The sequence below is a fragment of the Salmo trutta genome, chromosome 2, assembly GCF_901001165.1.
Source record: "Salmo trutta chromosome 2, fSalTru1.1, whole genome shotgun sequence".
Classification (NCBI taxonomy): domain Eukaryota; kingdom Metazoa; phylum Chordata; class Actinopteri; order Salmoniformes; family Salmonidae; genus Salmo; species Salmo trutta.
This window is the reverse complement of record NC_042958.1, coordinates 71661144-71689077: the sequence shown is the minus strand read 5'-3', so window position 1 is coordinate 71689077 and position 27934 is coordinate 71661144. Positions and strand designations below refer to the sequence as shown.

At 41.6% G+C, this 27934-nt stretch overlaps 1 protein-coding gene across 1 annotated transcript in view; it reads left to right on the top strand.

Annotated features, from left to right (window-relative positions):
• The window catches only part of LOC115162554 (integrin alpha-M), a 62605-nt gene that overhangs the window by 15024 nt on the left and 19647 nt on the right, over window positions 1-27934 (top strand). The window contains exons 13-25 of the mRNA XM_029713983.1: window positions 5821-5961; window positions 6077-6289; window positions 6494-6627; window positions 15503-15645; window positions 17298-17452; window positions 19792-19920; window positions 20132-20205; window positions 20471-20612; window positions 20816-20914; window positions 23113-23192; window positions 23291-23374; window positions 27622-27700; window positions 27796-27894. Coding sequence (XP_029569843.1) covers window positions 5821-5961; window positions 6077-6289; window positions 6494-6627; window positions 15503-15645; window positions 17298-17452; window positions 19792-19920; window positions 20132-20205; window positions 20471-20612; window positions 20816-20914; window positions 23113-23192; window positions 23291-23374; window positions 27622-27700; window positions 27796-27894 — 1572 coding nt within the window. The remainder of the gene's footprint in view (window positions 1-5820; window positions 5962-6076; window positions 6290-6493; window positions 6628-15502; window positions 15646-17297; window positions 17453-19791; window positions 19921-20131; window positions 20206-20470; window positions 20613-20815; window positions 20915-23112; window positions 23193-23290; window positions 23375-27621; window positions 27701-27795; window positions 27895-27934) is intronic.

Here is a 27934-nt window from a genome sequence, read left to right as displayed (position 1 = left end):
AGGGTCTGAATACTTATATTTTGAAATGTTAATCATTTTGCAAGTATTTCTGAAAACCAGTTTTTTCTTTGTCATTATGAGGTATTGTGTGTAGATAGATGAGGGAAAAAAACAATTGAATCAATTTTAGAATAAGGCTATAACATAACATAATGTGGAAAAAGTCAATGGGTATGAATACTTTTCAAATGTACTGTATAAAGTTTGTATGTGAAAAATATTTCTAAGATGCATACTTTCAGTTTTTCCGAACTCAGCCTAATTATTACAACAATTATAGCTGCTTTTAGCAACGCAGGTGTATTTACATACACTAGTGTTGATCGCTATTGTATTGGGTTGCACATAAACAGTCTGCGGGAAGCCAAAAGTTAAATTCAATTTCATTTCAACTTACTATGCTGGTGGCCAAGACGGTTGGACAGGGAGTTGAGACGAAATATCTAAAGGAATGTATTATTAAACAGACTTTACAAACATGGGTCTGTTGTAGACCCATTTCCTCTATGCTTAGGGATGGATCAAAATATATAGAATTGGTACTTGGAGAAAAATGGGGGAGGGTCATGCTTGTTCAATTTCAGTCAAGGGGAAGGTTTAGTAATTTTTAAATCTAGTCCAGGGGATGACCATGTAATTTGCAATTATTGAAATGTCAATTTTCTCAGTGTTTTGGAATTAGTTGCTAGATATCAATGTGTGACGATGCCACTCCTCATCTCTGATTCTCCACCTGGCGTGCAATATCTAGTGTGCCTATTGGCTATTTAATGTGGTCTCAATCAAATGATCCATAGCCTGTAGACTATAGGCTATGACGTGCATGCTCGGAGAAGCACACAGCAAAGTTATATTTCTAAGATAAATAAATAAAACTAGGCTCCATTACACACTGCAATTCTCTGCTCTTACTGATCAAAACCTTTTTTGTGTGCTCCCTGATCAATTCTCTGCTGTGTAGGCCTACAGTGACAGTTCAGGAGGCGAGTCAAATGCTTCTTCTGAAAATATGTTTTTATTTGGCCTAGTCCCCAAAAATGCAATATCTTGCGGGCAGACTAGCCCATATAGCCTATGTTCTGTTCATTTTGAGAAGGAGAGCGAGAAGATGAGGAAAATGAACGGAGGTCAACTTTGGTAGCTTGCTACTACTATAATTTGTTTTTTTTAAACATGATGTTTCTTGCCCATTATGCATTTATCAGAGTTATTGACCTCACAATAAGCCAGATTCGAGTAACTTACACTGTGGTGCTGAAACCTAAAACAGCAGGCGTGGTACAATCAATCAGAAATGGACAACTCATGGTGCTGAAAGTAGGCACATTTGAGTAGGCATTTAATGATTTCAACCGTCTTCATTTTAGGCTACTAACATCAACAGGGCATTGTGTTTCAGCCTATTTCTTGCTATTTCAGTAATAGGCTAAGAGGTAGGCCTGTTTTAAATGCAAAATTAGGCTATAGGCTACTACAGTGCCTTCAGAAAGTAATCATACCCCTTGACTTATTCCACATTTTGAAAGAGTTTCAGACTGAATTCAAAATGGATTAAATAGATTTCTCTTCTCACCGATTTACACACGATACCCCATAATGACAAAGTAAAAACAAATTGAGAAATTTGAGCAAATGTATTGAAAATGAAATACAAATATTCAAATTGACAGTATTCACACCCCTGAGTCAATACTTTGTTTAAGCAGCTTTGGCTGCGATTACAGCTGTCAGTACTTCTGGGTAAGTCTCTAAGAGCTTTCGATACCTGGATTGTTCAACATTTGCTCAATATTCTTTTCAAAATTCTTCAAGCTCTGTTTTTGGTTGTTGATCATTGATAGACAACCATTTTCGGGTCTTGCCATTGAGTTTAAAGTAGAATTAAATCAAAATTGTAACTCAGCCACTCAGTAAGATTCACTGTCTTCTTGGTAAGAAACTCTAGTGTATATTTGGCCTTGTGTTTTAGGTTATTGTTCTGCTGAAAGGTGAATTCATCTCCCAGTGTCTGGTGGATAGCAGACTGAAGCAAGTTTTTCTCTAGGATTTTGTGTTTAACCCAATTCCATTTATTTTTTATCCTGAAAAACTCCCCAGTCCTTAATGATTACAAGCATATCCATAACATGATGCAGCCACCACTATGCTTGAAAATATGGACAGTGATGCTCATTAAAGTGTCGTATTGGATTTGCCCCAAACATAACATTTTGTATTCAGGACAAAAAGATAATTGCTTTGCCATATTGTTTTGTAGTATTACTTTAGTGCCTTATTGCAAACATGATGCATGTTTTGGAATATTTGTATTCTGTACAGGCTTCCTTCTTTTCACTCTTTCAATTAGATTAGTATTGTATAGTAACTACAATGTTGTTGATCCAGCCTTAGTTTTCTTCTATCATAGCCATTCAATTCAGTAATTGTTTTAAATTCACCATAGGCCTGATGGTGAAATTCCTGAGCATTTTCCTTCCTCTCCGGCAACTGAGTTAGGAAGGACACCTGTGTCTTTGTAGTGACTTGATGTATTAATACACCATCCAAAGTGTAATTAATAACTTCACCATGCTCAAAAGGATATTCAATGTCTGTTTTTAAATTTTTTACACATCTACCAATAGGTGCCCTTCTTTGTGAGGCATTAGAAAATCTTCCTGGTCTTTTTGGTTGAATCTGTTTGAAATTCAATGCTCGAGTGAGGGACCTTACAGAAAATTGTATATGTGGGGTCAGAGATGACATAGTCATTCAAAAATCATGTAAACACTATTATTGCACACAGAGTGAGTCCCTGCAGCTTATTAATTGACTTGTTCATACTGTATATGGTGATTTTTCACTATAGCGTTGGTGTTACCAGACATTTTTGGGGTGGAAGTGCTAGTGTTATTTGTGTTTCCATCACCGCCTGACACTAAGATGGCACTGTACTGGATGACCACTGTTTTGCACGCTCCGACCCAACTTTGCTATTTTGTGATTATTTAGACGTTTATTTTTGCTGTTATTTCTTACAACCGACAAGAACTCTTGAACATCAGATCGGCAGTTACTTACCCCAATTCTGGCTTTGACTTCGACTCATCCGCCCTGGGCTCTCTCTGTAATTCCAACCCAATTTTTGGGCTACCCAAGAGGAAACATCGACATTACAGAGGCAAGAGAGGGGGGATCCTGGTGAGATTAAGGTGAAGGGAAAACCGGACACCTCTTCCCTCCATCCTACAGGCAAATATTACAGTCATTTGATGATAAGATGGATGGATTTTCTACCAATTGGACTCTCGGGGACTGCAATATTCTTTGCTTTTCAGAAACATGGCTATCGGACAAGATACCCCCCATGGCTTTCCAACTCGATGGATTCTCCATTCACCGGGCGGACAGGACAGTGGAGTCGGGGAAATCGAGGTGGAGAGGGGTTTGTCAACTGGTGTAATAATTCCAACTGGTGTGATAATTCCAGCGTGGTGGAAGTGTTGACCCACTGTTCACCCATCTTGGAATACCTGGCGGTCAAATGTCGACCCTTCTACCTCCTGAGGGAGTTTTCAGGTGTTATCACGACTGCTGTATGCACTCCACCTCAGGAAAATAAATTAACAAGCTGGCGCTTAACGAACTGTACATGGCTATAAACAAGCAGGAAATCCTACACCCAGAGGCTGACTTTCTGGTTGTTAGAGATTTTATTTTGGCGTCACTAAGATACGTGATGCCCAACATCCATCAACATGTATCCAATGCCACTAGAGGCGATAAAGTCCCAGACCACTGCTATTCTACCCACAAGCAAGCATACAAGGCCCTCCCTCGTCCGCCATTCAACAAATCAGATCATGACTCCATACTCCTGCTTCCTGTTTACAAACAGAAGCTGAAACAGGAAGTACCTGCGATTCACTCCATTGAGAAATGGTCACCAGAGTCTGAGGTTATGCTACAGGACTGTGAGACTCTGGCAGGGGCTACAGTCCATTGCGGATTACAAAGGAAGATTCAACCGTGATCTGCCCAACGATGCCTCTCTACCAGACGAACTCAATGCATTTTATGCACACTTTGACAACAACATCAAGCCGGCTGTGAGGGCCGTCCCCCGACCCAGAGGATTGGGTGATCTCGCTCTCTGAGGCCAATGTGAGAAGGGTCTTTAATCAGGTCAACACTTGCAAGGCTGGGAGCCCCAACGATATTCCAGGGCGCATTCTCAGAGCATGCGCAGAACAGCTGGCAGGCATATTCACGGTCATCTTCAACCTCTCCTTGTCACAGTCTGTAATCTCCACATGTTTTAATATGACTACAATCATTCCTGTTCCTAAGAACTCTAAGACTTAATGCCACAATGACTACCGCCCTATAGCACTCATTTCTGTACTCATGAAGTGTTGCCTAGTCCCCTTACCCCTATACATATCTACCTCCATCATTCCAGTATCCCTGCACATGTAAATATGGTATTGGATCTGACTTTTTAAATATTTTGTGTATATAGTATGCTTACTTAGTTACTTTATTGTGTATTTCATATTTCCAATTCTTATTTTTCGTGTTTTTTTCTAGAAAATCATTGTTATTTATTATTGCAGTGTTGGGTTTTGAGTTTGCAAGAAAGGCATTTCACTTTAATGTGACATTAAAACTTGAAATGAGAAGTGTCAACAAACTTTGCATAATCAAAACAGTTGCTTTGTGAGGTGTTAACATTTACATTTACATTTAAGTCATTTAGCAGACGCTCTTATCCAGAGCGACGTTAACCATGGAAGGTCTTAAAAAATACATTTGCATTCCACACTTGTGTGTAACAGGACAAATATAAGCAGCCCCAAAGCATTATTATTATACTGAACAAAAATATAAACTCAACATGCAAAGTGTTGGTCACATGTTTCATGAGCTGAAATAAAAGATCCCAGAAATGTTCAATACCCACAAAAAGCTTATTTCTCTCAAATTCTGTGGACAAATTTGTTAACATCCCTGTTAGTGAGCATTTTTCCTTTGCCAAGATAACCCATCCACCTGACAGTTGTGGCATATCAAGAAGCTGATTAAACAGCATGAACATTACACAGGTGAACCTTGTGCTGGGGACAATAAAAGGCCACTCTAGAATGTTCACTTTTGTCACACAACACAATGCCACAGATGTCTCAAGTTTTGAGGGAGCGTGAAATTGGCATGTTAACTGCAGGAATGTCCACCAGAGCTGTTGCCAAGGAATAGAATGTTAATTTCTCTACCATAAGCCGCCTCCAATGTCATTTTAGATAATTTGGCAGTACGTCCAACCGGCCTCAAAACCGCAGACCAGGACCTCCACATCCGGCTTCTTCACCTGCGGGATTGTCTGACGGGGAGGGTGGGGGTGCTGAGAAGTATTTATGTCTGTAATAAAGCCCTCTTGTGGGGAAAAACTAATTCTGATTGGCTGGGCCTGGCTCTCTAGTTGTTGGGCCTGGGTCCCAGTCATGTGAAATCCATAGATTAGGGCCTAATGAATTTATTTCAATTTAATGATATGAACTGTAACTCAGTAAAATTGTTTACCATTGTTTTGTTAATAATGTATCTTCCACTATCCCCCAGTCTGGCCCCAAGTCTGGGTAGGTTCATGGCCCAGGATGTTTTGACTTTTTGACCAAACTCTGATACAAAGCCTGACAGTGGAAATAATATGGGCATGTATGTCAGTGCATGATTTAATTAATTGAGAGAATAAAAAAATGAAGTGTTAGTGTGATCTGTCAGAAAGGTTATTTGTTATCTGGTGGGGAAATATTCATAATTGTGATTCTCTCATTCTTTCAGATTGGCGCTTATTTTGGGGCAGAGGTCTGTGCGATGGATGTGAATAAAGACTCATATAGCGACCTAGTCCTCATATCAGCTCCGATGTTCACAGACGGAGACAGAGAGGGCAGGGTATATGTCTGTACCATCAATGACAGGGTAATTGGTAGATCTTTTTTTTGATTCACCTCATAATTGACCAAATCTGACAAAACAATTGATAAAAACATGTTTCAGCCTGATCACTTTTACTGATTGCCTGTTTTTCTCCCAGTTTGGGGTGGCCTGTCAATTAGTTGCTGAGATGACACTGGTGGGGGATGCAGGACAGATGGGCAGGTTTGGAACTTCTCTTGCCCCACTGCCTGACCTGAATATGGATGGATTTAATGATTTAGCTGTCGGAGCACCTCTAGAGAACGATGGTCAAGGAAGTGTCTACATATTCCATGGGACGAGTAGTGGAATCAGCCAAATCAAATCTCAGGTATGTGGGAGAAAGATAGAAATTGAATGAGGGTGGAGCATATGAGCATAAAGAGAGACAGACAGACATTGTCTCCATTCTTTAAACTAAAGTGTAAATCCACTAGAGAAACATGGCAGAGATAATTGAAGGTGTAATAGAAAATATGATTATATGAAATGTGATTATATGTGTCTTTTCCTCTTCCTTTCCATCTCTTGATAGAGAATTTCAGCCTCAGATGTACGGTCTGGATTAAAGTCTTTTGGACAGTCCATCAGTCAGACTTCCCTGGACATGAGTTTGGACTCACTCCCAGACTTGGCCGTGGGATCAAAGGGGGCTGTTCTCTTACTCAGGTATCTCCAAATAATATTTCAAGCCTTGTTTCCATTGGCAATTAAATTCAAGCCAAGTTGGGATGGCCTTGATGGGCACAGCTTGAATTGTTTATCCATTGCCTCTAGAATTTAGAAACTATGTCATGTTGTTGCTTATGAATTTACCAATAACATTAACGGACTAATGTTGCTAGCTAACTAGAATTTGTAGAATGTCCTTGCTGATAGCTACATGATCATAACTAGATAACTAGCTAACAAAATGTTGATGAACAATTTTAATTGACTTTCCATTACCCCATAGTGCTAGTGTTAGTACCAGCTTGCCAAGTGTTTAGTTGTTAGTTAGTTAAACGGTTACCTTTGTCATTTGTTAACTCAATGAATAGGCAAGCTAGCTAGCTAAATTCTTACCTTGCTTACCATGGCATAGGCTACTAACTAGCTAGCTAATATATATATATATATATATATATATATATATATATATATATTTAAATATGATTTATCTAGCTTGCTTTCAATGTATCAGTTTGACCTGGCTAGCTAAAATCCATGATAGCAACATTGGCTAACTAGCTCCCCAGCAAACGGGGGACATCCTAAGGATCCTTCCATTTACTAGTCATTAGGATGTCGCATGATGGTCCTCTGGGAACATTCTCTCAGGGACCTTTGTCTAGTTCCCTGACAGTTTCCAGGACGGTGTTGAGGACTATGTCAGGACGTTTTCAAGACGTTAACAGGACATTTGTTTACCAGTCGTCAGGACGTTGCGTTATGGTCCCAGGTGTCCCAAAACATTATAAGTAAAATGTGATGAAAATTTTACGATAAGTAGGACCCTGTTCAGCTAAAGTAAAAAAAAAAAAACTTTTATCAACAGCAACATTTGACACAATCACTTATATACTACTGACTTTTCAATACGACCCCACCTGGGATTTAAACTCACAACCTCTGATTTGGATTACACTGATCTTTCTGCAGCGCCACAATTTCACCATATCAGTTAAACTGACTATTCTCTCATCATTGATTTGATTTACTTAATTCAGCACTGAGGGTTTTCTGTATAGTTGTCTAATGTTGATGGGGGCATATTACTCTGTTTTAATGTTACTCGTGAATCACTATGATTAAATACAATAGTTTTTCTTGAGTGAATATTTTGCAGAACTGATCTTTACATTGAAGTCCAAAGTGTAGTGATACAGGTGAATTGAGTCATTGACACAGACATGGTGGCTTAGCAAGATGATTGGAATGCTGTGAACTAAGAGGTTGTGAGTTCAAATCCCAGGATATAATGTTTTTCTTGAGGACATAATGTAAATATGAATGTGGGGTTTCCCTCACGTTGTCAACAGACAAAGACCTTTGACTGGATCAGTGGTTCACCAATCACGGCCATAATGGGCTCTTCAATAATAAAAAGGTGTGATGTGTAATGAAACTGATTATTTTAGAATGTTTCTGTCCTGATGATTGATACACTGAGGGTCAAATGCAACCAACAGGCTAAATTTAACATGCAGCTGCAGGTTAGCGCTGGACTTCTTAAAATGCCAATAACCGGAGATTACATGCACCAGAGTGTTAAAACAAACTTGCTTGCAACCAAAAACCCACAAGGATAAATTAGCAGATCAGTTGTTACTGTGTCAAAGAATTAGATACCAGACAGATTTGTCTAGGTTCTCTACCCCTGGCCCCAATGAAATATCTGTAACGGCCGTCGGGAGAGAGAGTAGACCAAGGCGCAGCGGAGTTAGTGTTCAACATTGACATAATTTAATGGACGAAAGAACACTATACAAAACAAGAAAACCGACAGCCAAACAGTACTGTCAGGTGCAATACAAAACAGAAACAATTACCCACAAAACCCCAACGGAAAAACAGGCACTTATGTGTGACTCCCAATCAGCAACAACACTCTACAGCTGTGCCTGATTGGAAGCCACTCGGCCAAAATCAATGAAACAAACCAACATAGAAAAATGCACATAGAACGCCCACCCTATGTAACACCCTGGCCTAACCAAAATAAAGAACAAAAACCCCTCTCTATGGCCAGGGCATTACAGTACCCCCCCCCCCCCCCAAGGTGCGGACTCCGACCGCAAAACCTGACTATGAAGGGGAGGGTCCTAGTGGGCCTTCTTACGGCGGCGGCTCAGGTGCGGGACGTGGCCTCTGCTCCACCCTCGGCGTCGCCCTCTTAGGTGGCGCACCTGGCCGCGCCGACCCTGGTTGCGCCCGGCTGGGGGGCGGCGATGGCTGCGCCCGGCTGGCGGGCGGCGATGGCTGCGCCCGGCTGGCGGGCGACCCTGGTTGCGCCCGGCTGGCGGGCGTCCCTGGCGGCTCCGGCAGCACTGACCCAGGATTCACCAGGCTGAGGAGACATGTAAGAGGCCTGGCCCTAGGCGCAGGCACAGGACTCACCGGGCTGGCGGGCAGCTCTGACTGCTCCGGACAGGCGGGCGGCTCTGGCGGCTCCTGACTGGCGGGCAGCTCTGGCGGCTCCGGACTGGCGGGCAGCTCTGGCGGCTCTGGACTGGTGAGACCCACTGGAGGCCTAGTCCTAGGAGGCGGCACAGGACGGACCAGGATGGGGAGACCCACTGGAGGCCTGGTCCGTGGAGGCGGCACAGGAGAGACCAGGATGGGGAGACCCATTGGAGGCCTGGTCCGTGGAGCAGGCACAGGACTGACCAGGATGGGGAGACCCACTGGAGGCCTGGTCCGTGGAGGCGGCACAGGATTCACCAGGCTGGGGAGACATGCAGGAGGCCTGGTTCTGGGCGTAGGCACAGGATAGACCGGGTCCTGAAGACGCACTGGAGGTCTAGAGCGCACGGCCTGCACAACCCGTCCTGGCTCGATGCCCAATCTCCCCCCGGCAGATGTTAGGAGCTGGGATGTAACGCACCGGGCTCTCCACGCGTACTGGGGACACCATCCATCCACATGACAGGTGTGGCATATCAAGATGATTAAACAGCATGATCATTACACAGCTGCACCTTGTGCTGGGGACAATAAAAGGTCACTCTAAAATGTGCAGTTTTGTCACGCAACACAATGACACAGATGTCTCAAGTTTTGATGGAGCGTGCAATTGGCATGCTGACTGCAGGTATGTCCAGCAGAGCTGTTGCCAGAGAATTTATAGTTCATTTCTCTACCATAAGCCACCTCCAATGTCGTTTTAGAGAGTTTGGCAGTACGTCCAACCGGTCTCACAACTGCAGATCGCGTGTAACCATGCCAGCCCAGGACCTCTACATCCGGCTTTTTCACATGCGGGATTGTTTGAGTCCAACAACCCGGGCAGCTGATGAAACTGTGGGTTCGCACAACAGAAGAATATTTGCTGTCAGAAACCGTCTCAAGGAAGCTCATCTGTGTGCTCGTCGTCCTCACCAGGGTCTTGACCTGACTGCAGTTTGGCGTTGTAACTGACTTCAGTGGGCAAATGCTCACCTTCGATGGCAACTGGCATGCTGGAGAAGTGTGCTCTTCAGGGATGAATCCCAGTTTCAACTGTATCGGGCAGATGGAAGACAGCGTTGTGTGGGCGAGCGGTTTGCTGATGTCAACGTTGTGAACAAAGTGCCCCATGGTGGTGCTGTGGTTACGTTATGGGCAGGCATAAGTTACGGACCATGAACACAATTGCATTTTATCAATGGCAATTTCAATGCACAGAGATACTGTGACGAGATCCTGACGAGATCATTGTCGTGCTATTCATCTGCCCAACATAACCTCATGTTTCAGCATGATAATGCATGGCCCCATGTCGCAAGGATCTGTACACAGTTTGTGGAAGCCGAAAATATCCCAGTTCTTCCATGGCCTGCATACTCACCAGACATGTCACCCCTTGAGCATGTTTGGGATGCTCTGGATCGAAGTGTACGACAGCGTGCTCCAGTTCCCGCCAATATCCAGCAACTTCGCACATTGAAGAGGAGTGGGACAACATTCCACAGGCCACAATCAACAGCCTGATCAACTCTATGCGAAGGAGATGTGTCACGCTGCATGAGGCAAATGGTGGTCACACCAGATACTGTTTTTCTGATCCACACCCCTACCGTTTTTAAGGTATCTGTGGCCAACAGATGCATATCTGTATTCCCAGTCATGTGAAATCCATAGACTAGGGCCTAATTAATTTATTTCAATTGACTGATTTCCTTATATGAACTGTAACTCAAATAAAAATTGTGACATTTTTGCATGTTGCATTTATATTTTTATTCAATGTAAAACCATCCCCCCTCAATGATGACATATAGCCCTAACATATGAAACTGTTTCAAATGTAATATTCCCTTCCAGTAATGAGCCCAATAAAAAATTCAGGAAAAGTAATATCTTTAGGTCCTGTACATGGTCCATTTTGCAGGCAGGTGTGCTATTTTAGCAATAAGCATTATCACCTATAGCCTTCACCTATGGCTGAAGCATGGGGTTGCTCATCTGCATTGTTTACCCCAATGGGCTAGTCAATACCTAGATAATAGTCTAAAAAAAACTCCCAATGGCACTAGAGCCTAAAAAAAGTATGTGATTTTTACAGTGAATATAGGCCTACCATTTATGCACTCGAATGGCCGTGACGCACTTCCTGCAGTTACTTTTTTTGTCATGCCAGACACATTTTATTGTCATGCCAGATTGTAAAACCCTGCCAATTGTGTTGAGAAATAAATCAAACAGTACTGGAAATCTGGGATCCTGCTCTTTTCAATAATTGCCATCAAAACGGTTGTCTTTTCTGAGATTGCATTTAGGAATGTTGCACAGTGACTGGACATATTAGAACACATTTATTAGAACACATTTATTAGAACACATTTATTAGAACACATTTCTTTCCATGCAGCAATCAGCTGTATGAGGAGTTGCGTGTTCTTGCCACCGGACATTTCGCTGATGAATAAATGACACAGCTTCGGGAATTAATCTGGTTTTTAAACAGTTATGTAGAACACAAAATTGCATTTTTACAATATATACAGTATCTCACAAAAGTGAGTACACCCCTCACATTTTTGTAAATATTTGAGTATATCTTTTCATGTGACAACACTGAAGAAATGACACTTTGCTACAATGTAAAGTAGTGAGTGTACAGCTTGAATAACAGTGTAAATTTGCTGTCCCCTCAAAATAACACAACACACAGCCATTAATGTCTAAACCGCTGCAACAAAAGTGAGTACACCCCTAAGTGAAAATGTCCAAATTGGGCCCAATTAGCCATTTTCCCTCCCCGGTGTCATGTGACTCGTTAGTGTTACAAGGTCTCAGGTGTGAATGGGGAGCAGGTGTGTTAAATTTGGTGTCATCGCTCTCACACTCCCTCATACTGACTGGTCACTGGAAGTTCAACATGGCAAAGAACTCTCTGAGGATCTGAAAAAAAATATTGTTGCTCTACATAAATATGGCCTGGGCTATAAGAAGATTGCCAAGACCCTGAAACTGAGCTGCAGCACGGTGGCCAAGACCATACAGCGGTTTAACAGGACAGGTTCCACTCAGAACAGGCCTCGCCATGGTCGACCAAAGAAGTTGAGTGCACGTGCTCAGCGTCATATCCAGAGGTTGTCTTTGGGAAATAGACGTATGAGTGCTGCCAGCATTGCTGCAGAGGTTGAAGGGGTGGGGGGTCAGCCTGTCAGTGCTCAGACCATACGCCGCACACTGCATCAAATTGGTCTGCATGGCTGTCGTCCCAGAAGGAAGCCTCTTCTAAAGATGATGCACAAGAAAGCCCGCAAACAGTTTGCTGAAGACAAGCAGACTAAGGACATGGATTACTGGAACCATGTCCTGTGGTCTGATGAGACCAAGATAAACTTATTTGGTTCAGATGGTGTCAAGCGTGTGTGGTGGCAACCAGGTGAGGAGTACAAAGACAAGTGTGTCTTGCCTACAGTCAAGCATGGTGGTGGGAGTGTCATGGTCTGGGGCTGCATGAGTGCTGCCGGCACTGGGGAGCTACAGTTCATTGAGGGAACCATGAATGCCAACATGTACTGTGACATACTGAAGCAGAGCATGATCCCCTCCCTTCGGAGACTGGGCCGCAGGGCAGTATTCCAACATGATAACGACCCCAAACACACCTCCAAGACGACCACTGCCTTGCTAAAGAAGCTGAGGGTAAAGGTGATGGACTGGCCAAGCATGTCTCCAGAAGTAAACCCTATTGAGCATCTGTGGGGCATCCTCAAATGGAAGGTGGAGGAGTGCAAGGTCTCTAACATCCACCAGCTCCGTGATGTCGTCATGGAGGAGTGGAAGAGGACTCCAGTGGCAACCTGTGAAGCTCTGGTGAACTCCATGCCCAAGAGGGTTAAGGCAGTGCTGGAAAATGATGGTGGCCACACAAAATATTGACACTTTGGGCCCAATTTGGACATTTTCACTTAGGGGTGTACTCACTTTGTTGCCAGCGGTTTAGACATTAATGGCTGTGTGTTGTGTTATTTTGAGGGGACAGCAAATTTACACTGTTATACAAGCTGTAAACTCACTACTTTACATTGTAGCAAAGTGTCATTTCTTCAGTGTTATCACATGAAAAGATATACTCAAATATTTACAAAAATGTAAGGGGTGTACTCACTTTTGTGAGATACTGTATATACATTTTTCCTGAGACGGAGCTGGAGTGAGTATCCATGATGTACTGAGGTGGTGCTCACTCGAGATGGAGAGGGAAGGTTTTGACATTCTTGACTCCACTTGGAAACCGAATGCTGGTTGATAAAAAGTTTGAAGCATCAGACGTTGGGAAGATTATGAAGGATTAAATATAAATTATTATTGTCTGTTTCGGAGTGTTTAAATGTACTGGCCCAAGCAGACAATATGAAAGATTGATTAACTGGCCTTGTAAGCTTGGCAGATGTGGCCAGGACAGCAGGCAGCCCTGAATGTTGAGCCCTGCCCATACATACCCCACAAGACATGCCACCAAGGGTCTCTTCACAGTCAACAAGCCCAAAACGAATTCACGTCAATGTACAGTATTATACAGAGCCATGATCGCATGGAATTCTCTTCCATCTCCAATTACTCAAGCAAACAGCAAAATTACCTTTAGAAAAATTGATTAAACAACATCACACAAACTCTCTAACACACAATATTTTTGTTTTATTGTTTGTATCATTTTTTTGTTGCATTCTAAATTTGTGTGACTGTCCTTGTCTATCAGTGTATCAGTGTTTTGTTACTTGTCATGTTTTTTGTGGACTCCAGAAAGAGTAGCTGCTGCTTCTGGAAAAGCTAATGGGGATCCCAAAAAACAAACAATAAACAGCTTTAGGAAGCGGTAATATGTTGGCCAATAGTGGTTGCAATTGAGATCAGCTGTGTGGGTGATCTTAGCACATATTGATGGTTTACCGAGAGATCACCTCGTGTTGGGACGGTGCTCAATGTTGGTTGCAATTGACCTAAAAACATTTGTTCTAAATTCATCCTGACCTGGTTCTCAATGATGTCCCAGGAACATAGAAGGAACTAGACAAAAGTCTCCCAGAAAACGTTCCTTGTGAACATTGCATTACATCCAGATGAAAGGAAAAAATGATATATTGGGAATGTCCTAAAAATGGCTCTAAGGACGTCCCCAGAACAAGCTGGGAACTAGACAATACCTCCAGGGGACCATGACAGAAAGTTCTAAGAAGGCCCTATAAACGTCCTTGGGGACGTCCTCGGAACAAACTGGGTACTAGACAAAAACTCCCAGGGAACCATGACAGAACGTTCTAAGAGGGTCTTAAAAACATCCTTCGGGATGTCCCCCGAACAAAACGGGAACTAGACAAAAACCTACACGAGACCATGACACAACGTCCTCAAATCATCAAAGGGGACGTCCCCGGAACAAGCTGGGAACTAGTCAAAACCTCTACAGGACCACGACACAAAGTCCTAATGACTCATTTTTGTTTGCAGGGTCGTTTCAAGCTAACATTAGCTAGCTGCTAACCAAAAACAACACTGTTCTGACAAAAGTTTATTGTTCAGCAGCCTGGTCTCATAGTGAATGTAAATTCAGGACACTCAAATTAGTATGATATCTTACATTTGGAATCGTTGCATAAGACAGAATGTTGCTTATGGCAAAAACGCAAGGAGGTTGGGCTTATTACGCAAATGTGTAGCAACCCAAAGGTAGCTACTTTGCCACTACTTAGCATGCTAGCTAACCCTAACCTTAACCCTTTTACCTAACCCTAACCCTTTTAGCTAACCCTAACCTTAACCCTTTAACCTAACTCCTAACCTTCACCCCGAACCCAGCTAATGTTTGCCACCTATTTAACATTATCAACAAAAAATTGGAATTGGTAACATTTCATACATTTTGCAAATTCGTAACATATTGAACGTTTGGCAAACTTGTAACACTTTGTACGTAACATATCACATGAATTGTAATTTGTAAAATTCAATACGAAATGGATGATCGAAATCCACAAATGAACACATACCATAAGAACGTAACATATCATACTAAGTGGACTGTCATGTCTGACTATTGCAGTAGCTCAGCTAGCTAGCAGCAACAAATCCGAAGCCAAATGTATCAGCATTGAGCGAGTGATCAGCTAGCTGGTGGTTGCATTGTAACGGCGTCACCAGCCTGAACCTAATCCAGCCAGCACCAGTTGTGAATCTGGGCTGTGTTGGCCGGGACTCCCTGAACCAGCTCAAATTTGAAAATCGAGCCAGCTCGAATTTGGCCCTAATTTAGGTGTCAATGGAAATTAGGCTTTAGAGGCCAATAACTCACCCTTCATTGTGGAATGTATGAGCATCAAACTGATACTTGATGTTTTTTTTCTTCCAGGTCCAGGCCTATAGTAACATTGACAGCACAAGTTTCCTTCAACCCATCCAAAATCCCCACCAACCAGTTGGACTGCAGTACACCCCTGAGACACATTGCTAAAGTCTGTTTCACCATGACCAGACAAACAACAGACACAAACGGTTTCTGACCTCAACATTGTTCTCATCGGCAGTGCATTCGGAATACTTGACTTTTTCAACATTTTGCAACGTTATTCTAAAATTGATTAATAAAGTGTTTTTTCCCCTCATCAATCTATACACAATGCCCCATGATGACAAAGCAAAAAAAAGGTTTTAGAAATGCTTGCAAATGTATTAAAATTAAAAACTGAAATATCACATTTACATAAGTATTCAGACCCTTTACTCAGTCCTTTGTTGAAGCACTTTTGGCAATGATTACAGCCTCGAGTCTTCTTGGGTATGATGCTACAAGCTTGGCACACCTGTATTTGGAAAGTTTCTCCCATTCCTCTCTGCAGATCATTAGCTCTGTCAGGTTCGATGGGGAGCGTTGCTGCACAGCTTTTTTCAGGTCTCTCCAGAGATGTTCGATCGGGTTCAAGTCCAGGCTCTGGCTGGGCCACTCAAGGACATTCAGAGACTTGTCCCGAAGCCACTCCTGCATTGTCTTGGCTATGTGCTTAGGGTCGTTTTCTTGTTGGAAGGTGAACCTTCGTCCCAGTCTGAGGTCCTGAGCGCTCTGGAGCAGGTTTTCATCAAGGATCTCTCTGTACTTTGCTCTGTTCATCTTTCCCTCGATCCTGTTTAGTCTTTCAGTCCCACATCCCCACAGCATGATGCTGCCACCACCATGCTTTACCGTAGGGACGGTGCTAGGTTTCCTCCAGACATGACATTTGGCATTTACGCCAAAGAGTTCAATCTTGTTTTCATCAAACCAGAGAATCTTGTTTCTCATGGTCTGAAAGTCTTTAGGTGCCTTTTGGCAAACACCAAGCTGGCTGTCATGTGGCTTTTACTGGGGAGTGGCTTCCATCTGGCCACTCTACCTTAAAGGCCTGATGGGAAGAGTGCTGCAAAGATGGTTATCCTTCTGGAAGATTCTCCCATCTCCACAGAGGAACTCCAGAGCTCTGTCAGAGTGGCCATCGGGTTCTTTGTCACCCCCTTCTCCCCCAATTGCTCAGTTTGGCCGGGCGGACAGTTCTAGGAAGAGTCTTGGTGGTTCCAAACTTCTTCCATTTAAGAATGATGGAGGCCACTGTGTTCTTGGGGACCTTCAATGCTGCAGAATTTTTTTTGTACCCTTCCCCCAGATCTGTGCCTCAACACAATCCTGTCTCGGCACTTCCAGACAATTCCTTCGACCTCATGGCTTGGTTTTTGCTCTGACATGCACAGTAAACTGTGGGACCTTATATAGACAGGTGTGTTTCTTTCTAAATCATGTCCAATCAATTTTATTTACTACAGGTGGACTCCAATCAAGTTGTAGAAATATCTCAAGGATGATCAATGGAAACAGAATGCACCTGAGCTCAATTTCGAGTCTCATAGCAAAGGGTCTGAATACTTATGTAAATATGGTATTTGTTTTTTATTTTTAATACATTTGCTAAACATTCTGAAAACCTGTTTTTTCTTTGTCATTATGGGGTATTGTTTGTAGATTGCTGAGGAACATGTTTTATTTAATCCATTTTAGAATAAGGCTGTAACATAAAAATGTGGAAAAAGTAAAGTGGCCTGAATACTTTCCGAAGGCATAGTACATATGCATGCGAGTAGCTTATCCTTTTCATTAAATGCAATCTCTTTTGCTCCAGATCTTCAAGCAAAGATTAACTATACTTTAACTCTGGATGTGACCCGCCAAGCTCCAAACTATCGTGCTTATATCAGTCCAAAGATACGGGAGGAAACGAAAACTATTACATTAAGACTTCAAGAGCTATGCTCCTCTCATAACTTCTTTACTGAGGTAGGTTTGAAACTTAGCCCTCCATTTGGGTTTGCCAAAAAGTTATCAATGACGCAAATGGCCAGTATTAGTATAACGTCATGCCCAACAACACAGCGCTCATAAACTTGGTATACCAACAACTCGAATCTGGCATTCAGGTGAGTGAACTTAGTCAGTAAAGTATTTTAATTTGTCATTATTTGAGCTTGGCTCCGAATCAGAAATAAATGCATAGGCAAGAAAATCTACAGATTATCTATTTTATCTCATTCTGATGATATCTAGTGGGCCATGAGGAGAGTAACTACAATGTTGTTGACTCATCCTTAGTTTTCTCCTATCACAGTCATTAAACTCCGTAACTGTTTTAAAGTCACCATTGGCCTCATGGTGAAATCCCTGAGTGGTTTCCTTACTCTACGGCAACTAAGTTAGGAAGGACGCCTGAATCTTTTTAGTGACTAGGTGGATTGATACACCATCCAGAATTTAATTAATAACTTCACAATTTTCAAAGGGATATTCAATGTCTGCTTTGTTTTATTCATCCTCCAATAGGAGACCTTCTTTGCGAGGCATTGGAAAAGCTCCCTGGTCTTTGTGGTTGAATCTGTGCTTGAAATTCACTGCTCGACTGAGGGACCTTACAGATCATTTTATGTGTGGGGTACAGAGAGTGCGTCCATGCAACTTATTATGTGACTTGTTAAGCACATTTTACCCCTGAACTTATTTAGGCTTGACATAAGTTTTATTTTTTTACTTATTGACTCAAGATATTTCAGCTTTTCATTTTTTAGGAATTTGTAAAAAAAAAAGATTGGAAAAAAAGAACTCCACTTTTATATTTTGGCCAGGCCAGTGACAAAACAAATCTAAATCTAATTCATTTCAAATTCAGGTTGTAACAACAAAAAGTCAAATGGTGTGAATACTTTCTGAAGGCACTTGGTGACTGCCACGACTCAGATGCAGACACAGGAGGCGGATAGTACAGTTCTCAGATTATTTATTGTAAACACGGGGCAGGCAAAGGGAAGGCAAAGGACAGGTCGAGGACAGACAGGGATTCGTGATCAGGTCAGAGTCAGGCAGGTACAGGGCGGCAGTCAGGTTCGGGGTCAGGGCAGGCAGAGGTTCGTAATCAGGTCAGAGTCAGGCAGGTACAGGACGGCAGGCAGGCTTGGGGTCAGAGCGGGCAGAATAGTCAGAACCGGGAAAACTAGGAAACTGAATTTTGACGGTTATGGTTTCATACTCGCTAAGTAGCCTATAGGCCTACAACGTCCCATCTCTCATTGAATTGGACCCGCTTTACAGTAGTAACGAGATAAACTATCCAGAGCACAGTTTAATGGCAGAACAGACGGTTCACCTTTTCCATGTACTTTTTTTTTAGGCTACTGTGTATACGTCTGAATAGTCTACTGTCATTTCAAATGTCTCAAGTAAACAATATTTAATTTATAAACATAAAACATGATATATATAGTTTCAAAACCATTGCAGAATAAATTCCTGGCCACCTTTTCTGTCCATGATAGGTTCATATGCCGAAGAAGCTTTAGCCTACAACAAATTACCAAGCACATCTCACATTTAATTGGGCCTATTAGATAGCCTATTATTTCAAGTATTTTGTTCTATGCATCTGAAAAGGGAGCATGGTTTATAAAATACAGTAGAATTTTGATTTTAAGTGTGTAGTCTACCACTGTAGTTAAAAAATGTTTTTGAGTAGACTAGACAATGTTTCAAAATTCACGGGCAGTGCAGCATATTTAGGTTGGGGGAAAAGTTAATGCAAAACATTATTGAATTCAAATGATATGCTTGCAATTGTTTTTTTTCTTTCAGAAACTGTCAGATACAGCAAAAGTCACTGTAAACGTTTAAAACATTCTGCCAACACCTCCAGAGATATTTAATGAAGTTCACCAACTGCCTTGTCCTAATTCCAATTCTTCCAAAGTATACAGCAAACAAGGGCGTTATTGTCATCATAAAAGTTGAATGATGTGCGTTTTTCAGGCAGAGTTTTAGTGCTCTAAGCAGTCAAATGTATTTTTCGGGATCCAACGAGAGACTAGCAGCTGAAACTTTGGAATGACTTACTGCACCTATTATGTGGAGTACACATCAAATTGAATCAGCTTTAAGTCTGGGCTTTATGGCTGTCACATGTCGACAACGTCAAAAGTGTATGCTCATTGGTTTCTCCCCTCTGTCATTACTATACACTCTAAAGGATACAGCTATAGAGCCTTTACATGTCAATGTTAACAATATCACAGTAAACCTCTTTTTAGAGGAGTTTGAATGATGAAAAATGTCTCTGAAGATTCTATTTTTTATAGGCTTGCCCAGAGGACTCCCTCAATGAACTGTCCAATGAGCTTGACTTCACATTTGAAGGGTTGCCAACATCTCCTGGTGGCCTCAGCTCTAGCCTTTCCCCGCAGTCTCCGACTACCACATATCATCCTGTATGTTTCTTCTCTTAACTTTTGACAATAAAAGCTGTGTCAAAGTTGATTTGAAATCCCTTAAAAAAGGCATTTGAGTGTGTGTGTGTGTGTGTGTGTGTGTGTGTGTGTGTGTGTGTGGAGGGGGGGTAAAGATAAATCTATATCCTAGTCATTGTGAAGAAGGTAACGTGTTAAGTGAACTTAGTGAACATCTTTCTTCATCCCACAGTTAGGTTTTGAGATCAACTGTGGCGCTGATAACAACTGCATTGACAACCTGAAAGTGGATTTTAATTTCACTAGGTAAGATCACTAGCATTGACTCAGAGCCTTTCTGTTTTTCTACTAGGTAACATTAAAACTTTTTTTTAAGAAGGATGATGATTAGAATGTCGATTAGAGCCTTACAGCGGCTGACGAGTAAAATGGATGAAGATGAAAATGATGATGAAGATGGATAGGATGATGATGTCAATGATAGTCAAAGGTTGAGGAAAACAAGCATGATGTAATGACAATGAGAATCATTTCTTTATTACTTTTGCTCTCTCTTTCTCACTTCTCTCAGGTCTTCAGAGGTGAGGGTTGGCATAGATGAGGTGATAAATGTGACAGTGTCAGTCGAGAGCAGGGAAGAGAACTCTTACAACAGCCACATTATTCTCACATACCCTGCAGGACTTTCATTCAGGAAGTTCACCATACTCCAGGTAAGAGTACATACAAGGAGGGAGAAGGAGTGAGTAGCTATAGACTCAGTGTTTGAGGGGCAGGAAGGATTTATATTGTTTAAGTGATAGTTTAGTCATTTCTGTAGGTCCGGTATGTACATTTCCAGTGTTTCATTGGTAATTTCAGTGAACTATTGCCTGAAGTTGACATAAATTGTCATTGTCCTATCATTGCTCTCCAGGGAAGAGTGGAGTGTAACTCATCAGACAGTGTGGGAAATGTAATGGGGGGACAAAGTGACTGCACCATTGACAAGCCAATCTTCAAAAGCAATTCTAAGGTCTGTCTCACTTACAACATATGTTCATCATTACAATAACAGTAATACGAGACTGTATTGTAATAACATCCCTATTACTTACTACATAAAACATCCTATTGAACTGTAGAAGCTATCTGTATTCCCTGCAACAACTAAAAAAAGTAATTAGGACGTCCACAGAAAGTCAGGAAATGGTTACCAAAAGATGTCAGGAAATTGTGTCATGGTCCTGTGGAGATTTTGTCTAGTACCCGGTTTGTTCCGGTGCCGTCCCCAAGGACAATTTTAGGATGTTCTGTAGACATTGTGTCATGGTCCTGTGTAGGTTTTGTCTAGTTCCCGGCTTGTTCTGGGGATGTCCCTAAATACGTTTTTAGGACATTCTCAAGATATCATTTTTTCCTGTCATCGGGACATTGTGTGATGGTCACAAAGGAATGTTCTCTAGGAGACTTTTGTCTAGTTCCCTCCTTGTTCCTGGGATGTCATTGAAGGTCAGGTCAGGATGATTTTAGGACGTTCAGGACATTCAGTGTATCAGTCATCAGGACATCGCCTGATAGACCCCCCCAAAAAACGTTATACCTACCTACCTGGGGATTCACACACTTGTTTCATTACACATCACCCCTAGTTACTGTTGCCGAGCCCATCAAGGCCCTGATTGGTGAACTACTGATCTATTCACAGCTCTTTGTCTGTTGGTAAGTTTAGGGACACCTACACACAAACAGTGCTTTTGACATACAGTGTTTTCAACATATTTGACACACTTTGACATACATGAATACATTGTACATGTTCATTTATACAGTAAGTATTACTCAACATGTCCTCACCTGGGATTTTAACTCACAACCTCTTGGTTCACCGCATTCCGATTGTTCTGCTATGCCACCATGTCTGTGTCAATGCCTGACTCCACCTGTATCGCTACAGTTTGCACTTCTAAGTAAATTAAGCTTTGTTAAAAATACACTCAAGAAAAACTATTTCATTTATCATAGTGATTCAGGAGTTACATTAAAACAGAGTAATATGCCCCACTAACATTAGACAACTATACAGAAAAGCCACAAATTGCAGAAATAGGTCAATCAAATCGATAAGAGAATAGTCAGATTAACTGATAACTGAAATACCAGTGCCAATGGCACTCTGTTGCTAAGTGCAGAGATGTGTTATAGACAATAAATGTATAGGGGACTTCTGAGAATGCTACAGACCTTGTGGTGCAGCAGAAAGATCAGTATATTCAAAATATATTCCAAAGTTGTGAGTTCAAATCTCAAATGGGAACTAGACAAAGGTCCCCCAGAGAACGTTCCCTTGGGACCATCACACAAAGTCATAATGATTAGTAAAATGTATGTCCTGAGAATGTAAAAAAACAAAGTCCTGACATAGTCCTCAGTGACGTACTGGTACTGTACCCTACAGGGATCTAGACAAAGGTCCCCCAGAGAACATTCCTTTGGGACCATCAAACAACGTCCTAATGACAGGAAAAAATGCATGTCTTGGGAACATACTAAAAACATCTTTAGGCTTGTTCTAGTCCCCAGAACAAGCCATGAACTAGACAAAAACCTCCAGGGAACCATGACAGTGCATTCTAAGAGCATCATTTAACCATCGTTGGGGACGTCTCCGGAACAAACCAGGTATTAGACAAAAAAAAACAGGGGACCATGACAGAACGTTTTAAGAATGTCCTAAAATCGTCCTTGGGGACATCCCCAGAACAAACTGGGAAATAGACAACACATCCACAGGACCATGCCACAACATCCTTTTCTCCATTTTGTGACATTCTGGGAAATTCCTAACGACTAATTATTGTTTGAGGGCCAGGACCTGCCTGAAACGTCTCCTTTTGATCATTGACATTGAATGCCCCAAGGATAACGTCCTTTCAGAAACAAATAGGAACCTATTTGTAAAGTAGTCATCACCAAAATACCTTTTTATAACGTTATACTGTGACCAAACATCTGTACTGAACATCCCTTTATGGTCCCAATGATAATGTAATGTTTTAAAGTCCATAGAACGTTCTCAGAACGTCAGTGGGATAACGTCTCACTGAAACCCTAAAAGGGAATTTATGGGAATGTCGCCTAATGTCCGTAAGACATACTTTTTTTGCTGGGCTTCTACAGGAGTCTAAAGTAATATTTTAAATAAACATTGTATTCTCCTTCCCTTCATCTCAGGCTCTCTTAGTAATTTCCTATGGGATTGATACAAAGACTCAATATGGCCAAATGATGGCATTCACTGCAAATGCCTCAAGGTATGTGCGGTACACACTCAGATAAAGTTATCATGTCTTATGATGTTTTGTCTAGCAATACTTGTAGTAACTGCATTACCCTGTCTCATCCTGTTTAGTGGAAATACACACTCAAGAGAGAGTGAACTTTTCAAAGTGAAAGAGATTGGTGTGAAATACAGCATTTTTGTTGTGATTAAAAGGTATGTGCTATTTATTTTTCATACCATATTTTCCTATATGTGGGTCTAGCTCGTTCTACAAATATAGGGCCTTTTATGTCCCTCAGACATTAATTGTGTACATTTTTTTAAAACACAACATTTTGCAGTTGGATCACGTACATCTCTAACCCAGGTGTGTAAAACCCAGTTTGCCCTGGGGGCTGCACATGGTCCGGAGGGTCGCACTGAAAATGTGTTATATGTCCTCACTGTCAAAATTTGCAAAAGATAGTCCTCTATCCATCGTTTTTGGAATTTCCAATATTGCCTGACTGTCTAGCTTTAATTTTGGGAATTATAAACGAGATGGATACAGTCAATAAACTGTATAAATCAAAGAAGATTGGTGGCAACTTAATTGGTGAGGACAGGCTCGTGATAATGGCTGGAGCAGAATGAGTGGAATGGTATCAAACACATGGTTTCTATGTGTTTAATGCTATTCCAATCACTCCATTCCAGCCATTATTATGAGCCGTCCTCCATTCAGCAGCCTCCACTGGTAAAAATATAGGTTGAAGTCTGGGCTCTGGCTGGGCCACTCAAGGAGATTCAGAGACTTGTCCCGAAGCCACTCCTGCATTATCTTGGCTGTGTGCTTAGGGTCGTTGTCCTGTTGGAAGGTGAACCTTCGCCCCAGTCTGAGGTCCTGAGCGCTCTGGAGCAGGTTTTCATCAAGGATCTCTGTACTTTGCTCTGTTCATCTTTCCCTCGATCCTGACTAGTCTCCCAGTCCCTGCTGCTGAAAAACATCCCCACAGCATGATGCTGCTACCACCATGCTTCATTGTAGGGATGTTGCCAGGTTTCCTCCAGACGTGACGCTTGGCATTCAAGCCAAAGAGTTCGATCTTGGTTTCATCAGACTTAGGGCTGTGGCGGTCATGATTTTTAGCCGCCTGTGATTGTCAAGCAAATAACTGTCAGTTTCACGGTAATTGACAGTTAAATAACATAAACACATTTAGCATCTCCTTGACTTTCAGACATAGCCTACAAGCCGCTGACGCAGACCTTTGGAACATCTACGTTTGAAAAAGTCTAATTAATTCATGTAATACAGCCTACACCTTCACAATAAATGCATTATTTACTTTAGAAAGGTCTAAAGAAACATAATATGAAGAAAATGTAGTCTACTTCAGATGAACAAATCCATGCAGGATTTCGCCACAAGCGTACTCTGAGTTGTCCTGATGTTAGGTCCTGATCTGGTTATGCCAAATGGCTGTGGGCTTCACTACATCATTCAGCGGACAGAATTTGCTTAGAATTCCGTGGCATTATTTGACATTATTTTATAGTATGAAGAATACAATTGAGAAAAGCTGAATAAAATAGAAAGGATATTTTCTCCAAACAATTTGAGACACATGCCGCTATCCTGTGTTGAGCAGTAGCAAAGAAATAGGTAATACTATATCCTTAATTAAAGTTCTTAATGTATCTTTAGTTGTTCTACAAACGTTGAGCTATATGTTTTGATTTTTAATACATTGTAAGGCTGCATGATGCGACTCCAATGATGATTTGAAAAAAGTTGCTTGAAAGGCATGAGATCCTTCTTTGTTTTTTGTGTGGACTCTACACTTCATCAGTCTCTCATTCACAATTTGACAAGCACTTGATAACGCCTCAAATTCCCCGGTGGCATCCCCTTTGTGGGGCCGTAATGCACCCTAAAAAAAAACTTGCCTTTTGAGGCCAGTGGCTGTTGTGCCCTTGGCCCGGTGTGCTGCATTGTGCCCTTCTCCCTGAGTGCTGCGTACTACGAAGCACCTCTCACTCACATGGCTCTCCGTCATGTGATCGGGTCTTTCTCACAGGCTGCAAGTGAAGACAGACTCATCGGGGACGCAACTGTGTGCGTCCTTATCCAATTCCAAGGTGCAAATTGAAGATATTGGAAAAACTGTCCACATTTGCATTTCGTCTGCCAACAAGATGAGTAGGCCTAACGAACAGCAAAAGCACTAGCCTATGTCAATCTACTATTCTGCATAGAACAAAAGTTGACATTCTATTCTGTGAGATAAATAAATATGTGACTCACCACCTGGATTCGGTCTTATGTAGCAACATTTTACATTGTTTTTTACAAAAGTGTTTTACACTGGATAAAAGCAGAGACTCCGAGCTACAAAATGGTATATCATACACTGCATTTTTGAGGAACAATGGGAAAGTAATTCTGCTTTGAAAGTTGATAAACTTGTAAACTCACTTTAGAGAAACTGGCCTTTGAATGTTTTGGTATCTAGTGAAGAGATCTTCTTTGTCTACACCCATTCAGCATCGTTCACACCCTCTTAAGCTTTAGCCCCACCCATCTCGTTTCTCTGTCGGAGCGTTCAAAGTGCACACTTTGTTTACCTCTGGATAACATGAAAACAGCCTAACCAGCTCTGCTGGCAACATTTTCATTACGCTTTTTTGTCTACGTTTACTGACAATGGCCAAATTCAACGGGTGTTGTACACTTTAGCTTAAGACATGTAGCTAGCTAGCTAGATAAACAATGAACCTAGTTAGGTAAACAAAGTGGAAGATCACACATGTCACATAACGTTAGCTAACGAGCCAGCCAGCTAACGTTAGCTAGTTAAACAACAATGAACACAGTGCCAAATCATGTCATGACTATGTGCTGGGAATATGCTGGGGTCTAACCAACCAGGTTCAATGTTAGCTAGCTAACATTAGGCTCTAACTAGAAAAGCAAACGGCTCTAAGATACGAATAATAACGTCAGCTAGGGAGCCAGCCAGCTAACATTAGTTAGCTAGCTAACAGTACAATTTAGCTTGAAAAAAACCACTTTCTGTCAAAATTAGAAACGTTTAATATCTGAAAATGTAGCTAGCTAACGCTAGACTATCTTACCTGTATACATCATCATGCATGATGAACGCGTCTCCCTGTCGCTAATTCCATGACATGGTTGCCCTTAGTTTGAAGATGTAATCCGGACACAGGTGTTTTCTCCATCTCTTTAGCTATCATACTCTAATTCCACTGATTTCAAAACTTGATCCTCCAGAAAGTGGAGAGCAACACTTATGCAGCTCCACTACACAATACATTAAAAAAAGTTGCATTCGACAGGATTACCAACACAGACTGACCAGCTCAAATAGACAGAAGCCTTCTATATGGCAGACCAACCCGAACTCCTCTATCAGCATGTCCAGCCCACTCATTATCCCAGCCAATCATGGCTAGTAGGAAGGTTGCTGACTTTTTCTGTGGCTTAACCAACAAGGCTCATAATTTAACAATTGTATTCGTATTTACAGATGGCATACAATATTGCTATTAAGGCACATGAAAGTTCATATGTTCGAGAAGGCAATTCTGCCAAAAAACGCATTTTGATAAATAAAATATTTTTTACGTTCAAATGGCTCTTCTGGGAAGTTGTAACTTGCGACATATGCCTAGTTTCCTGAATCGGGTCACATATTCCAAACATAGTCTGAGACAGTCTTGGGATGCAATAGATCACAAATTAATACAAGCACTAGCATAAAAAAAAACGTTTTTACGCAATGTGGCTGACGCAAAAGATCAGACCCCTTTAGCTTAAAATGTTGAGAAACTATTAGACTATTTCTTCACATTATAAGCGGAGCGATGCGCACATGGCAGTAGGCTATGTGCTCCCAAGTGGCGCAGCAGTCTAAGGCACTGCATCTCAGTGCTTGAGGTGTCATTACAGACACCCTGGTTTGAATCCAGGCTCTATCACAAACGGCCGTGATTGGGAGTCCCATAGGGAGGCGCACAATTGGCCCAGCATCGTCTGGGTTTGGCCGTTGTAGGCCGTCATTGTAAATAAGAATTTGTTCTTAAATTACTTGCCAAGTTAAACTTTTTTATATATAACTAAATGAGCGAATGTTCCATTATCAGGAAAATACATTACGGTGGGAAAGACATCAAGCTGTCATCAAGGCAAAGGGTGGCCATTTGAAGAATCTGAAATATAAATTATATTTCGATTCGTTTAACACTTTTTTGGTTACTACATGATTCCATATGTGTTATTTCATAGTTTTGATGTCTTCACTATTATTCGACAACGTAGAAAATAGTAAAAATAAAGTAAAGCCCTTGAATGAGTAGGTGTTCTAAAACATTTGACCGGTAGTGTACGACTCAGGCTTAATCTAGCCTAGCTGTTTGGAATATTTGTCTCCACTAAATCTTCCTCCCCATTTATTTAGAAATGAGGATTCAACCAGTTATGTTAATTTCACTGCTGGGAAAAATGATTTGCAGAAACATGTGAAACAATCCTTTGAGGTAAGGATAATATACTAATATACAGTATTTATGTGTCATTTACTTAATATGTCTGAAATGTATAGCATAAGTTAAAATATCCCCTTCTTTCTCAGGTTGAAAATTATGGAAGAGGCTTCAATGTTACTGTGATAATCAAGGTGCCAATGAACCTTGGTGACAAAGACATCTGGGCTGATCCAAATGGTATACAGGTGAGAAGAGTGGAAAATATTTTTTTAATCACAACACCCC